A 15,904-nucleotide genomic window follows, 5' to 3' on the forward strand; every position below is an offset into this window, starting at 1 on the left:
ATACTGGAGGGGTGTGTGGTACTGGTTATACTGGAGGGGTGTGTGGTACTGGTTAAAATGGGGAGGTGTGTGGTACTGGTTATACTGGAGGGGTGTGTGGTACTGGTTATACTGGACGGGTGTGTGGTACTGGTTATACTGGACGGGTGTGTGGTACTGGTTATACTGGGGAGGTGTGTGGTACTGGTTATACTGGAGGGGTGTGTGGTACTGGTTATACTGGAGGGGTGTGTGGTACTGGTTATATTGGAGGGGTGTGTGGTACTGGTTATACTGGAGAGGTGTGTGGTACTGGTTATATTGGAGGGGTGTGTGGTACTGGTTATACTGGAGGGGTGTGTGGTACTGGTTATACTGGAGGGGTGTGTGGTACTGGTTATACTGGAGGGGTGTGTGGTACTGGTTATATTGGAGGGGTGTGTGGTACTAGTTATACTGGGGAGGTGTGAGGTACTGGTTATACTGGGGAGGTGTGTGGTACTGGTTATACTGGACGGGTGTGTGGTACTGGTTATACTGGGGAGGTGTGTGGTACTGGTTATACTGGAGGGGTGTGTGGTACTGGTTATACTGGAGGGGTGTGTGGTACTGGTTATACTGGAGAGGTGTGTGGTACTGGTTATACTGGAGGGGTGTGTGGTACTGGTTATACTGGAGAGGTGTGTGGTACTGGTTATACTGGAGGGGTGTGTGGTACTGGTTATACTGGAGGGGTGTGGGGTACTGGTTATACTGGAGGGGTGTGTGGTACTGGTTATACTGGAGGGCTGTGTGGTACTGGTTATACTGGGGAGGTGTGTGGTACTGGTTATACTGGAGGGGTGTGTGGTACTGGTTATACTGGGGAGGTGTGTGGTACTGGTTATACTGGGGAGGTGTGTGGTACTGGTGATACTGGAGGGGTGTGTGGTACTGGTTATACTGGGGAGGTGTGTGGTACTGGTTATACTGGAGGTGTGTGGTACTGGTCATACTGGAGGGGTGTGTGGTACTGGTTATACTGGAGGGGTGTGTGGTACTGGTTATACTGGAGGGGTGTGTGGTACTGGTTATACTGGAGGGGTGTGTGGTACTGGTTATACTGGAGGGGTGTGTGGTACTGGGTATACTGGAGGGGTGTGTGGTACTGGTTATACTGGAGGGGTGTGTGGTACTGGTTATACTGGGGAGGTGTGTGCTACTGGTTATACTGGGGAGGTGTGTGGTACTGGTTATACTGGAGGGGTGTGTGGTACTGGTTATACTGGAGGGGTGTGTGGTACTGGTTATACTGGAGGGGTGTGTGGTACTGGTTATACTGGAGGGGTGTGTGGTACTGGTTATACTGGAGGGGTGTGTGATACTGGTTATACTGGAGGGGTGTGTGGTACTGGTTATACTGGAGAGGTGTGTGGTACTGGTTATACTGGAGGGGTGTGTGGTACTGGTTATACTGGAGAGGTGTGTGGTACTGGTTATACTGGAGGGGTGTGTGGTACTGGTTATACTGGAGGGGTGTGTGGTACTGGTTATACTGGAGGGGTGGGTGGTACTGGTTATACTGGAGGGGTGTGTGGTACTGGTGATACTGGAGAGGTGTGTGGTACTGGTTATACTCGGGAGGTGTGTGGTACTGGTTATACTGGAGGGGTGTGTGGTACTGGTTATACTGGAGGGGTGTGTGGTACTGGTTATACTGGAGGGGTGTGTGGTACTGGTTATACTGGAGAGGTGTGTGGTACTGGTTATACTGGAGGGGTGTGTGGTACTGGTTATACTGGAGGGGTGTGTGGTACTGGTTATACTGGAGGGGTGTGTGGTACTGGTTATACTGGAGGGGTGTGTGATACTGGTTATACTGGAGGGGTGTGTGATACTGGTTATACTGGAGGGGTGTGTGGTACTGGTTATACTGGACGGGTGTGTGGTACTGGTTATACTGGAGGGGTGTGTGGTACTGGTTATACTGGAGGGGTGTGTGGTACTGGTTATACTGGAGGGGTGTGTGGTACTGGTTATACTGGAGGGGTGTGTGGTACTGGTTATACTGGAGAGGTGTGTGGTACTGGTTATACTGGAGGGGTGTGTGGTACTGGTTATACTGGAGGGGTGTGTGGTACTGGTTATACTGGAGGGGTGTGTGGTACTGGTGATGCTGGAGAGGTGTGTGGTACTGGTTATACTGGGGAGGTGTGTGGTACTGGTTATACTGGAGGGGTGTGTGGTACTGGTTATACTGGAGGTGTGTGTGGTACTGGTTATACTGGAGGGGTGTGTGGTACTGGTTATACTGGAGAGGTGTGTGGTACTGGTTATACTGGAGGGGTGTGTGGTACTGGTTATACTGGAGGGGTGTGGTACTGGTTATACTGGAGGGGTGTGTTATACTGGAGGGGTGTGTGGTACTGGTTATACTGGGGAGGTGTGGTACTGGTTATACTGGAGGGGTGTGTGGTACTGGTTATACTGGGGAGGTGTGTGGTACTGGTGATACTGGAGGGGTGTGTGGTACTGGTTATACTGGAGGGGTGTGTGGTACTGGTTATACTGGGGAGGTGTGTGGTACTGGTTATACTGGGGAGGTGTGTGGTACTGGTTATACTGGGGAGGTGTGTGGTACTGGTGATACTGGAGGGGTGTGTGGTACTGGTTATACTGGAGGGGTGTGTGGTACTGGTTATACTGGGTAGGTGAGTGGTACTGGTTATACTGGAGGGGTGTGTGGTACTGGTTATACTGGAGGGGTGTGTAGTACTGGTTATACTGGAGGGGTGTGTGGTACTGGTTATACTGGTGGGGTGTGTGGTACTGGTTATACTGGAGGGGTGTGTGGTACTGGTTATACTGGGTAGGTGAGTGGTACTGGTTATACTGGAGGGGTGTGTGGTACTGGTTATACTGGGGAGGTGTGTGGTACTGGTTATACTGGAGAGGTGTGTGGTACTGGTTATACTGGAGGGGTGTGTGGTACTGGTTATACTGGGGAGGTGTGTGGTACTGGTTATACTGGGGAGGTGTGTGGTACTGGTGATACTGGAGGGGTGTGTGGTACTGGTTATACTGGAGGGGTGTGTGGTACTGGTTATACTGGAGGGGTGTGTGGTACTGGTTATACTGGGTAGGTGAGTGGTACTGGTTATACTGGAGGGGTGTGTGGTACTAGTTATACTGGAGGGGTGTGTGGTACTGGTTATACTGGGTAGGTGAGTGGTACTGGTTATACTGGAGGGGGGTGTGGTACTGGTTATACTGGAGAGGTGTGTGATACTGGTTATACTGGAGGGGTGTGTGGTACTAGTTATACTGGAGGGGTGTGTGGTACTGGTTATACTGGAGGGGTGTGTGGTGCTGGTTATACTGGAGGGGTGTGTGGTACTGGTTTATACTGGAGAGGTGTGTGGTACTGGTTATACTGGAGGGGTGTGTGGTACTGGTTATACTGGAGGGGTGTGTGGTACTGGTTATACTGGAGGGGTGTGTGGTACTAGTTATACTGGAGGGGTGTGTGGTACTGGTTATACTGGAGGGGTGTGTGGTGCTGGTTATACTGGAGGGGTGTGTGGTACTGGGTATACTGGAGAGGTGTGTGGTACTGGTTATACTGGAGAGGTGTGTGGTACTGGTTATACTGGAGAGGTGTGTGGTACTAGTTATACTGGAGGGGTGTGTGGTACTGGTTATACTGGAGGGGTGTGTGGTACTAGTTATACTGGAGGGGTGTGTGGTACTGGTTATACTGGAGGGGTGTGTGGTGCTGGTTATACTGGAGGGGTGTGTGGTACTGGTTTATACTGGAGAGGTGTGTGGTACTGGTTATACTGGAGGGGTGTGTGGTACTGGTTATACTGGGGAGGTGTGTGGTACTGGTTATACTGGAGGGGTGTGTGGTACTGGTTATACTGGGGAGGTGTGTGGTACTGGTTATACTGGGGAGGTGTGTGGTACTGGTTATACTGGGGAGGTGTGTGGTACTGGTTATACTGGAGGGGTGTGTGGTACTGGTTATACTGGGGAGGTGTGTGGTACTGGTTATACTGGAGGGGTGTGTGGTACTGGTTATACTGGGGAGGTGTGTGGTACTGGTTATACTGGGGAGGTGTGTGGTACTGGTTATACTGGGGAGGTGTGTGGTACTGGTTATACTGGGGAGGTGTGTGGTACTGGTTATACTGGGGAGGTGTGTGGTACTGGTTATACTGGGGAGGTGTGTGGTACTGGTTATACTGGAGGGGTGTGTGGCACTGGTTATACTGGAGGGGTGTGTGGTACTGGTTATACTGGAGGGGTGAGTGGTACTGGTTATACTGGGGAGGTGTGTGGTACTGGTTATACTGGAGAGGTGTGTGGTACTGGTTATACTGGGGAGGTGTGTGGTACTGGTGATACTGGAGGGGTGTGTGGTACTGGTTATACTGGAGGGGTGTGTGGTACTGGTTATACTGGAGGGGTGTGTGGTACTGGTTATACTGGAGGGGTGTGTGGTACTGGTTATACTGGAGGGGTGAGTGGTACTGGTTATACTGGAGGGGTGTGTGGTACTGGTTATACTGGAGGGGTGTGTGGTACTGGTTATACTGGAGAGGTGTGTGGTACTGGTTATACTGGAGGGGTGAGTGGTACTGGTTATACTGGGGAGGTGTGTGGTACTGGTTATACTGGAGGGGTGTGGTACTGGTTATACTGGGGAGGTGCGTGGTACTGGTTATACTGGAGGGGTGTGGTACTGGTTATACTGGGGAGGTGCGTGGTACTGGTTATACTGGAGGGGTGTGTGGTACTGGTTATACTGGAGGGGTGTGTGGTACTGGTTATACTGGAGGGGTGTGTGGTACTGGTTATACTGGAGAGGTGTGTGGTACTGGTTATACTGGAGGGGTGAGTGGTACTGGTTATACTGGGGAGGTGTGGTACTGGTTATACTGGGGAGGTGTGTGGTACTGGTTATACTGGAGGGGTGTGGTACTGGTTATACTGGGGAGGTGCGTGGTACTGGTTATACTGGAGGGGTGTGGTACTGGTTATACTGGGGAGGTGCGTGGTACTGGTTATACTGGAGGGGTGTGTGGTACTGGTTATACTGGAGGGGTGTGTGGTACTGGTTATACTGGAGGGGTGTGTGGTACTAGTTATACTGGAGGGGTGTGTGGTACTGGTTATACTGGAGGGGTGTGTGGTACTGGTTATACTGGGGAGGTGTGTGGTACTGGTTATACTGGGGAGGTGCGTGGTACTGGTTATACTGGAGGGGTGTGTGGTACTGGTTATACTGGGGAGGTGTGTGGTACTGGTTATACTGGAGGGGTGTGTGGTACTGGTTATACTGGAGGGGTGTGTGGTACTAGTTATACTGGAGGGGTGTGTGGTACTGGTTATACTGGAGGGGTGAGTGGTACTGGTTATACTGGAGGGGTGTGTGGTACTGGTTATACTGGGGAGGTGCGTGGTACTGGTTATACTGGGGGTGTGCTGGTTATACTGGTGTATGATATTGGTGGCCAGTGCGTGTCGGTGTTGGTTATACTGGTTATACTGGGGGTGTATGATACTGGTGGCCAGTGCGTGTCGGTGTTGGTTATACTGGTTATACTGGGGGTGTATGATACTGGTGGCCAGTGCGTGTCTGTGCTGGTTATACTGGGGGTGTATGATACTGGTGGCCAGTGCGTGGCTGTGCTGGTTATACTGGGGGTGTATGATACTGGTGGCCAGTGCGTGTCTGTGCTGGTGATACTGGGGGTGTATGATACTGGTGGCCAGTGCGTGTCTGTGCTGGTTATACTGGGGGTGTATGATACTGGTGGCCAGTGCGTGTCTGTGTTGGTTATACTGGTTATACTGGGGGTGTATGATACTGGTGGCCAGTGCGTGTCTGTGCTGGTTATACTGGTTATACTGGGGGTGTATGATACTGGTGGCCAGTGTGTGTCTGTGCTGGTTATACTGGGGGTGTATGATACTGGTGGCCAGTGCGTGTCTGTGTTGGTTATACTGGTTATACTGGGGGTGTATGATACTGGTGGCCAGTGTGTGTCTGTGCTGGTTATACTGGTTATACTGGGGGTGTATGATACTGGTGGCCAGTGCGTGTCTGTGCTGGTTATACTGGGGGTGTATGATACTGGTGGCCAGTGTGTCTGTGCTGGTTATACTGGTTATACTGGGGGTGTATGATACTGGTGGCCAGTGCGTGTCTGTGCTGGTTATACTGGTTAAACTGTGGGTGTATGATACTGGTGGCCAGTGCATGTCTGTGCTGGTTATACTGGGGGTGTATGATACTGGTGACCAGTGTGTGTCTGTGCTGGTTATACTGGTTATACTGGGGGTGTATGATACTGGTGGCCAGTGCGTGTCTGTGCTGGTTATACTGGTTATACTGGGGGTGTATGATACTGGTGGCCAGTGTGTGTCTGTGCTGGTTATACTGGGGGTGTATGATACTGGTGGCCAGTGTGTGTCTGTGCTGGTTATACTGGGGGTGTATGATACTGGTGGCCAGTGCGTGTCTGTGCTGGTTATACTGGGGGTGTATGATACTGGTGGCCAGTGTGTGTCTGTGCTGGTTATACTGGTTATACTGGGGGTGTATGATACTGGTGGCCAGTGCGTGTCTGTGCTGGTTATACTGGGGGTGTATGATACTGGTGGCCAGTGCGTGTCTGTGCTGGTTATACTGGTTATACTGGGGGTGTATGATACTGGTGGCCAGTGCGTGTCTGTGCTGGTTATACTGGTTATACTGGGGGTGTATGATACTGGTGGCCAGTGTGTGTCTGTGCTGGTTATACTGGGGGTGTATGATACTGGTGGCCAGTGTGTGTCTGTGCTGGTTATACTGGGGGTGTATGATACTGGTGGCCAGTGCGTGTCTGTGCTGGTTATACTGGGGGTGTATGATACTGGTGGCCAGTGCGTGTCTGTGTTGGTTATACTGGTTATACTGGGGGTGTATGATACTGGTGGCCAGTGCGTGTCTGTGCTGGTTATACTGGTTATACTGGGGGTGTATGATACTGGTGGCCAGTGTGTGTCTGTGCTGGTTATACTGGGGGTGTATGATACTGGTGGCCAGTGTGTGTCTGTGTTGCTTATACTGGGGGTGTATGATACCGGTGGCCAGTGCGTGTCTGTGTTGGTTATACTGGTTATACTGGGGGTGTATGATACTGGTGGCCAGTGTGTGTCTGTGCTGGTTATACTGGTTATACTGGGGGTGTATGATACTGGTGGCCAGTGCGTGTCTGTGCTGGTTATACTGGGGGTGTATGATACTGGTGGCCAGTGTGTCTGTGCTGGTTATACTGGTTATACTGGGGGTGTATGATACTGGTGGCTAGTGCGTGTCTGTGCTGGTTATACTGGTTATACTGGGGGTGTATGATACTGGTGGCCAGTGCGTGTCTGTGCTGGTTATACTGGTTATACTGGGGGTGTATGATACTGGTGGCCAGTACGTGTCGGTGCTGGTTATACTGGGGGTGTATGATACTGGTGGCCAGTGCGTGTCTGTGCTGGTTATACTGGTTATACTGGGGGTGTATGATACTGGTGGCCAGTGCGTGTCTGTGCTGGTTATATTGGGGGTGTATGATACTGGTGGCCAGTGTGTGTCTGTGCTGGTTATACTGGTTATACTGGGGGTGTATGATACTGGTGGCCAGTGTGTGTCTGTGCTGGTTATACTGGGGGTGTATGATACTGGTGGCCAGTGTGTCTGTGCTGGTTATACTGGTTATACTGGGGGTGTATGATACTGGTGGCCAGTGCGTGTCTGTGCTGGTTATACTGGTTATACTGGGGGTGTATGATACTGGTGGCCAGTGCGTGTCTGTGCTGGTTATACTGGGGGTGTATGATACTGGTGGCCAGTGTGTGTCTCTGCTGGTTATACTGGTTATACTGGGGGTGTATGATACTGGTGGCCAGTGTGTGTCTGTGCTGGTTATACTGGGGGTGTATGATACTGGTGGCCAGTGTGTGTCTGTGCTGGTTATACTGGGGGTGTATGATACTGGTGGCCAGTGCGTGTCCGTGCTGGTTATACTGGGGGTGTATGATACTGGTGGCCAGTGTGTGTCTGTGCTGGTTATACTGGTTATACTGGGGGTGTATGATACTGGTGGCCAGTGTGTGTCTGTGCTGGTTATACTGGGGGTGTATGATACTGGTGGCCAGTATGTGTCTGTGTTGGTTATACTGGGGGTGTATGATACTGGTGGCCAGTGCGAGTCTGTGCAGGTGATTCTGGGGGTGTATGATACTGGTGGCCAGTGCGTGTCTGTGCTGGTTATACTGGGGGTGTATGATACTGGTGGCCAGTGTGTGTCTGTGCTGGTTATACTGGTTATACTGGGGGTGTATGATACTGGTGGCCAGTGCGTGTCTGTGCTGGTTATACTGGGGGTGTATGATACTGGTGGCCAGTGCGTGTCTGTGCTGGTTATACTGGGGGTGTATGATACTGGTGGCCAGTGTGTGTCTGTGCTGGTTATACTGGTTATACTGGGGGTGTATGATACTGGTGGCCAGTGTGTGTCTGTGCTGGTTATACTGGGGGTGTATGATACTGGTGGCCAGTGTGTCTGTGCTGGTTATACTGGTTATACTGGGGGTGTATGATACTGGTGGCCAGTGCGTGTCTGTGCTGGTTATACTGGTTATACTGGGGGTGTATGATACTGGTGGCCAGTGCGTGTCTGTGCTCGTTATACTGGGGGTGTATGATACTGGTGGCCAGTGTGTGTCTGTGCTGGTTATACTGGTTATACTGGGGGTGTATGATACTGGTGGCCAGTGTGTGTCTGTGCTGGTTATACTGGGGGTGTATGATACTGGTGGCCAGTGTGTGTCTGTGCTGGTTATACTGGGGGTGTATGATACTGGTGGCCAGTGCGTGTCCGTGCTGGTTATACTGGGGGTGTATGATACTGGTGGCCAGTGTGTGTCTGTGCTGGTTATACTGGTTATACTGGGGGTGTATGATACTGGTGGCCAGTGTGTGTCTGTGCTGGTTATACTGGGGGTGTATGATACTGGTGGCCAGTGTGTGTCTGTGTTGGTTATACTGGGGGTGTATGATACTGGTGGCCAGTGTGTGTCTGTGCTGGTTATACTGGTTATACTGGGGGTGTATGATACTGGTGGCCAGTGTGTGTCTGTGCTGGTTATACTGGGGGTGTATGATACTGGTGGCCAGTGCGTGTCTGTGCTGGTTATACTGGGGGTGTATGATACTGGTGGCCAGTGCGTGTCTGTGCTGGTTATACTGGGGGTGTATGATACTGGTGGCCAGTGCGAGTCTGTGCAGGTGATTCTGGGGGTGTATGATACTGGTGGCCAGTGCGTGTCTGTGCTGGTTATACTGGGGGTGTATGATACTGGTGGCCAGTGTGTGTCTGTGCTGGTTATACTGGTTATACTGGGGGTGTATGATACTGGTGGCCAGTGCGTGTCTGTGCTGGTTATACTGGGGGTGTATGATACTGGTGGCCAGTGCGTGTCTGTGCTGGTTATACTGGGGGTGTATGATACTGGTGGCCAGTGTGTGTCTGTGCTGGTTATACTGGTTATACTGGGGGTGTATGATACTGGTGGCCAGTGCGTGTCTGTGCTGGTTATACTGGGGGTGGATGATACTGGTGGCCAGTGCGTGTCTGTGCTGGTTATACTGGTTATACTGGGGGTGTATGATACTGGTGGCCAGTGCGTGTCTGTGCTGGTTATAATGGTTATACTGGGGGTGTATGATACTGGTGGCCAGTATGTGTCTGTGCTGGTTATACTGGTTATACTGGGGGTGTATGATACTGGTGGCCAGTGCATGTCTGTGCTGGTTATACTGGGGGTGTATGATACTGGTGGCCAGTGTGTCTGTGCTGGTTATACTGGTTATACTGGGGGTGTATGATACTGGTGGCCAGTGCGTGTCTGTGCTGGTTATACTGGGGGTGTATGATACTGGTGGCCAGTGCGTGTCTGTGCTGGTGATACTGGGGGTGTATGATACTGGTGGCCAGTGCGTGTCTGTGCTGGTTATACTGGTTATACTGGGGGTGTATGATACTGGTCGCCAGTGTGTCTGTGCTGGTTATACTGGTTATACTGGGGGTGTATGATACTGGTGGCCAGTGCGTGTCTGTGCTGGTTATACTGAGGGTGTATGATACTGGTGGCCAGTGTGTGTCTGTGCTGGTTATACTGGGGGTGTATGATACTGGTGGCCACTGCGTGTCTGTGCTGGTTATACTGGGGGTGTATGATACTGGTGGCCAGAGCGTGTCTGTGCTGGTTATACTGGGGGTGTATGATACTGGTGGCCAGTGCGTGTCTATGCTGGTTATTCTGGTTATACTGGGGGTGTATGATACTGGTGGCCAGTGCGTGTCTGTGCTGGTTATACTGGTTATACTGGGGGTGTATGATACTGGTTGCCAGTGCGTGTCTGTGCTGGTTATACTGGGGGTGTATGATACTGGTGGCCAGTGCGTGTCTGTGCTGGTTATACTCGTTATTCTGGGGGTGTATGATACTGGTGGCCAGTGCGTGTCTGTGCTGGTTATACTGGGGGTGTATGATACTGGTGGCCAGTGTGTGTCTGTGCTGGTTATACTGGTTATACTGGGGGTGTATGATACTGGTGGCCAGTGCGTGTCTGTGCTGGTTATACTGGGGGTGTATGATACTGGTGGCCAGTGTATGTCTGTGCTTGTTAAACTGGTTATACTGGGGGTGTATGATACTGGTGGCCAGTGCGTGTCTGTGCTGGTTATACTGGTTATACTGGGGGTGTATGATACTGGTGGCCAGTGCGTGTCTGTGCTGGTTATACTGGTGATACTGGGGGTGTATGATACTGGTGGCCAGTGCGTGTCTGTGCTGGTTATACTGGGGGTGTATGATACTGGTGGCCAGTGTGTGTCTGTGCTGGTTATACTGGTTATTCAGGGGGTGTATGATACTGGTGGCCAGTGCGTGTCTATGCTCGTTATACTGGGGGTGTATGATACTGGTGGCCAGTGCGTGTCTGTGCTGGTTATACTGGTTATACTGGGGGTGTATGATACTGGTGGCCAGTGCGTGTCTGTGCTGGTTATACTGGGGGTGTATGATACTGGTGGCCAGTGCGTGTCTGTGCTGGTTATACTGGGGGTGTATGATACTGGTGGCCAGTGTGTGTCTGTGCTGGTTATACTGGGGGTGTATGATACTGGTGGCCAGTGCGTGTCTGTGCTGGTTATACTGGTTATACTGGGGGTGTATGATACTGGTGGCCAGTGTGTGTCTGTGCTGGTTATACTGGTTATACTGGGGGTGTATGATACTGGTGGCCAGTGTGTGTCTGTGCTGGTTATACTGGGGGTGTATGATACTGGTGGCCAGTGTGTGTCTGTGCTGGTTATACTGGGGGTGTATGATACTGGTGGCCAGTGCGTGTCTGTGCTGGTTATACTGGGGGTGTATGATACTGGTGGCCAGTGTGTGTCTGTGCTGGTTATACTGGTTATACTGGGGGTGTATGATACTGGTGGCCAGTGCGTGTCTGTGCTGGTTATACTGGGGGTGTATGATACTGGTGGCCAGTGCGTGTCTGTGCTGGTTATACTGGTTATACTGGGGGTGTATGATACTGGTGGCCAGTGCGTGTCTGTGCTGGTTATACTGGGGGTGTATGATACTAGTGGCCAGTGCGTGTCTGTGCTGGTTATACTGGGTATACTGGGGGTGTATGATACTGGTGGCCAGTGCGTGTCTGTGCTGGTTATACTGGTTTTACTGGGGTTGTATGATACTGGTGGCCAGTGCGTGTCTGAGCTGGTTATACTGGGGGTGTATGATACTGGTGGCCAGTGCGTGTCTGTGCTGGTTATACTGGGGGTGTATGATACTGGTGGCCAGTGTGTGTCTGTGCTGGTTATACTGGGGGTGTATGATACTGGTGGCCAGTGCGTGTCTGTGCTGGTTATACTGGTTATACTGGGGGTGTATGATACTGGTGGCCAGTGTGTGTCTGTGCTGGTTATACTGGTTATACTGGGGGTGTATGATACTGGTGGCCCGTGCGTGTCTGTGCTGGTTATACTGGGGGTGTATGATATTGGTGGCCAGTGCGTGTCTGTGCTGGTTATACTGGGGGTGTATGATACTGGTGGCCAGTGCGTGTCTGTGCTGGTTATACTGGGGGTGTATGATACTGGTGGCCATTGTGTCTTTGCTGGTTATACTGGTTATACTGGGGGTGTATGATACTGGTGGCCAGTGTGTGTCTGTGTTGGTTATACTGGGGATGTATGATACTGGTGGCCAGTGCGTGTCTGTGCTGGGTATACTGGGGGTGTATGATACTGGTGGCCAGTGCGTGTCTGTGCTGGTTATACTTGTTATACTGGGGGTGTATGATACTGGTGGCCAGTGTGTGTCTGTGCTGGTTATACTGGTTATACTGGGGGTGTGTGATACTGGTGGCCAGTGCGTGTCTGTGTTGGTTATACTGGGGGTGTATGATACTGGTGGCCAGTGTGTGTCTGTGCTGGTTATACTGGGGGTGTATGATACTGGTGGCCAGTGTGTGTCTGTGCTGGTTATACTGGGGGTGTATGATACTGGTGGCCAGTGCGTGTCGGTGCTGGTTATACTGGGGGTGTATGATACTGGTGGCCAGTGTGTGTCTGTGCTGGTTATACTGGGGGTGTATGATACTGGTGGCCAGTGCGTGTCTGTGCTGGTTATACTGGGGGTGTATGATACTGGTGGCCAGTGCGTGTCGGTGCTGGTTATACTGGGGGTGTATGATACTGGTGGCCAGTGCGTGTCGGTGCTGGTTATACTGGGGGTGTATGATACTGGTGGCCAGTGTGTGTCTGTGCTGGTTATACTGGGGGTGTATGATACTGGTGGCCAGTGCGTGTCTGTGCTGGTTATACTGGGGGTGTATGATACTGGTGGCCAGTGTGTGTCTCTGCTGGTTATACTGGTTATACTGGGGGTGTATGATACTGGTGGCCAGTACGTGTCTGTGCTGGTTATACTGGGGGTGTATGATACTGGTGGCCAGTGCGTGTCTGTGCTGGTTATACTGAGGGTGTATGATACTGGTGGCCAGTGCGTGTCTGTGCTGGTTATATTGAGGGTGTATGATACTGGTGGCCAGTGTGTGTCTGTACTGGTTATACTGGTTATACTGGGGGTGTATGATACTGGTGGCCAGTGCGTGTCTGTGCTGGTTATACTGGGGGTGTATGATACTGGTGGCCAGTGCGTGTCTGTGCTGGTTATACTGGTTATACTGGGGGTGTATGATACTGGTGGCCAGTGCGTGTCTGTGCTGGTTATACTGGTTATACTGGGGGTGTATGATACTGGTGGCCAGTACGTGTCTGTGCTGGTTATACTGGGGGTGTATGATACTGGTGGCCAGTGCGTGTCTGTGCTGGTTATACTGGGGGTGTATGATACTGGTGGCCAGTGCGTGTCTGTGCTGGTTATACTGGGGGTGTATGATACTGGTGGCCAGTGCGTGTCGGTGCTGGTTATACTGGGGGTGTATGATACTGGTGGCCAGTGCGTGTCGGTGCTGGTTATACTGGGGGTGTATGATACTGGTGGCCAGTGTGTGTCTGTGCTGGTTATACTGGGGGTGTATGATACTGGTGGCCAGTGCGTGTCTGTGCTGGTTATACTGGGGGTGTATGATACTGGTGGCCAGTGTGTGTCTCTGCTGGTTATACTGGTTATACTGGGGGTGTATGATACTGGTGGCCAGTACGTGTCTGTGCTGGTTATACTGGGGGTGTATGATACTGGTGGCCAGTGCGTGTCTGTGCTGGTTATACTGAGGGTGTATGATACTGGTGGCCAGTGCGTGTCTGTGCTGGTTATATTGAGGGTGTATGATACTGGTGGCCAGTGTGTGTCTGTACTGGTTATACTGGTTATACTGGGGGTGTATGATACTGGTGGCCAGTGCGTGTCTGTGCTGGTTATACTGGGGGTGTATGATACTGGTGGCCAGTGCGTGTCTGTGCTGGTTATACTGGTTATACTGGGGGTGTATGATACTGGTGGCCAGTGCGTGTCTGTGCTGGTTATACTGGTTATACTGGGGGTGTATGATACTGGTGGCCAGTACGTGTCTGTGCTGGTTATACTGGGGGTGTATGATACTGGTGGCCAGTGCGTGTCTGTGCTGGTTATACTGGTTATACTGGGGGTGTATGATATTGGTGGCCAGTGCGTGTCTGTGCTGGTTATACTGGTTATACTGGGGGTGTATGATACTGGTGGCCAGTGCGTGTCTGTGCTGGTTATACTGGGGGTGTATGATACTGGTGGCCAGTACGTGTCTGTGCTGGTTATACTGGGGGTGTATGATACTGGTGGCCAGTGCGTGTCTGTGCTGGTTATACTGGTTATACTGGGGGTGTATGATATTGGTGGCCAGTGCGTGTCTGTGCTGGTTATACTGGTTATACTGGGGGTGTATGATACTGGTGGCCAGTGCGTGTCGGTGCTGGTTATACTGGGGGTGTATGATACTGGTGGCCAGTGCGTGTCTGTGCTGGTTATACTGGGGGTGTATGATACTGGTGGCCAGTGCGTGTCTGTGCTGGTTATACTGGGGGTGTATGATACTGGTGGCCAGTGCGTGTCTGTGCTGGTTATACTGGTTATACTGGGGGTGTATGATACTGGTGGCCAGTGCGTGTCGGTGCTGGTTATACTGGGGGTGTATGATACTGGTGGCCAGTGCGTGTCTGTGCTGGTTATACTGGGGGTGTATGATACTGGTGGCCAGTGCGTGTCTGTGCTGGTTATACTGGGGGTGTATGATACTGGTGGCCAGTGCGTGTCTGTGCTGGTTATACTGGTTATACTGGGGGTGTATGATACTGGTGGCCAGTGCGTGTCTGTGCTGGTTATACTGGTTATACTGGGGGTGTATGATACTGGTGGCCAGTGCGTGTCTGTGCTGGTTATACTGGGGGTGTATGATACTGGTGGCCAGTGCGTGTCTGTGCTGGTTATACTGGGGGTGTATGATACTGGTGGCCAGTGCGTGTCTGTGCTGGTTATACTGGTTATACTGGGGGTGTATGATACTGGTGGCCAGTGCGTGTCTGTGCTGGTTATACTGGTTATACTGGGGGTGTATGATACTGGTGGCCAGTGCGTGTCTGTGCTGGTTATACTGGGGGTGTATGATACTGGTGGCCAGTGCGTGTCTGTGCTGGTTATACTGGGGGTGTATGATACTGGTGGCCAGTGCGTGTCTGTGCTGGTCCCCGTGGCTCTCACCATCCCGGCCCCGGTGTTCCTGGCGCTGCTCCCGGCTCCGGTCGTGCACAGGGCGAGGATCCTCAGGACGATCATCAGCATCTTCCTCCTCATCCTCTTCATCTTCAGCGGCCGCTCCCTCCGCGCATCCTGCGTCCTGCTGCGTCTTCTGAGCGCTGGATCCTCCAGATACAATGTATCTACAGCGCTGCATCCTCTCCACAGCTGCGACCCCACCCCGCTCCTCCCCCACCGCAGATATCCGACACCAGGGCTGCGGGACGGTGCAGGTATCTCATCCGCTCTGTGTGATACTGTCTGCTGAGCTGTATATCTAATCCTCTCCTGTGTGATACTGTCTGCTGAGCTGTGTATCTAATCCTCTCCTGTGTGATACTGTCTGCTGAGCCGTGTATCTAATCCTCTCCTGTGTGATACTGTCTGCTGAGTCGTGTATCTAATCCTATCCTGTGTGATACGGTCTGCTGAGCTGTGTATCTAATCCTATCCTGTGTGATACTGTCTGCTGAGCTGTGTATGTAATCCTTTCCTGTGTGATACTGTCTGCTGAGCTGTGTATCTAATCCTGTCCTGTGTGATACTGTCTGCTGAGCTGTGTATCTAATCCTCTCCTGTATGATACTGTCTGCTGACC

At 51.8% G+C, this 15,904-nt stretch overlaps 1 protein-coding gene across 1 annotated transcript in view; it reads right to left on the reverse strand.

The window, feature by feature from the left end:
* MMP25 (matrix metallopeptidase 25) overlaps window positions 1–15,479 on the reverse strand; it is a 50,780-nt gene extending 35,301 nt beyond the window's left edge. The window contains exon 1 of the mRNA XM_075318672.1: window positions 15,271–15,479. Coding sequence (XP_075174787.1) covers window positions 15,271–15,372 — 102 coding nt within the window. The 5' untranslated portion in view covers window positions 15,373–15,479. The remainder of the gene's footprint in view (window positions 1–15,270) is intronic.
* Window positions 15,480–15,904: the final 425 nt, after the last annotated feature.

Source organism: Anomaloglossus baeobatrachus, chromosome 7 (genome assembly GCF_048569485.1).
Source record: "Anomaloglossus baeobatrachus isolate aAnoBae1 chromosome 7, aAnoBae1.hap1, whole genome shotgun sequence".
Lineage (NCBI taxonomy): Eukaryota > Metazoa > Chordata > Amphibia > Anura > Aromobatidae > Anomaloglossus > Anomaloglossus baeobatrachus.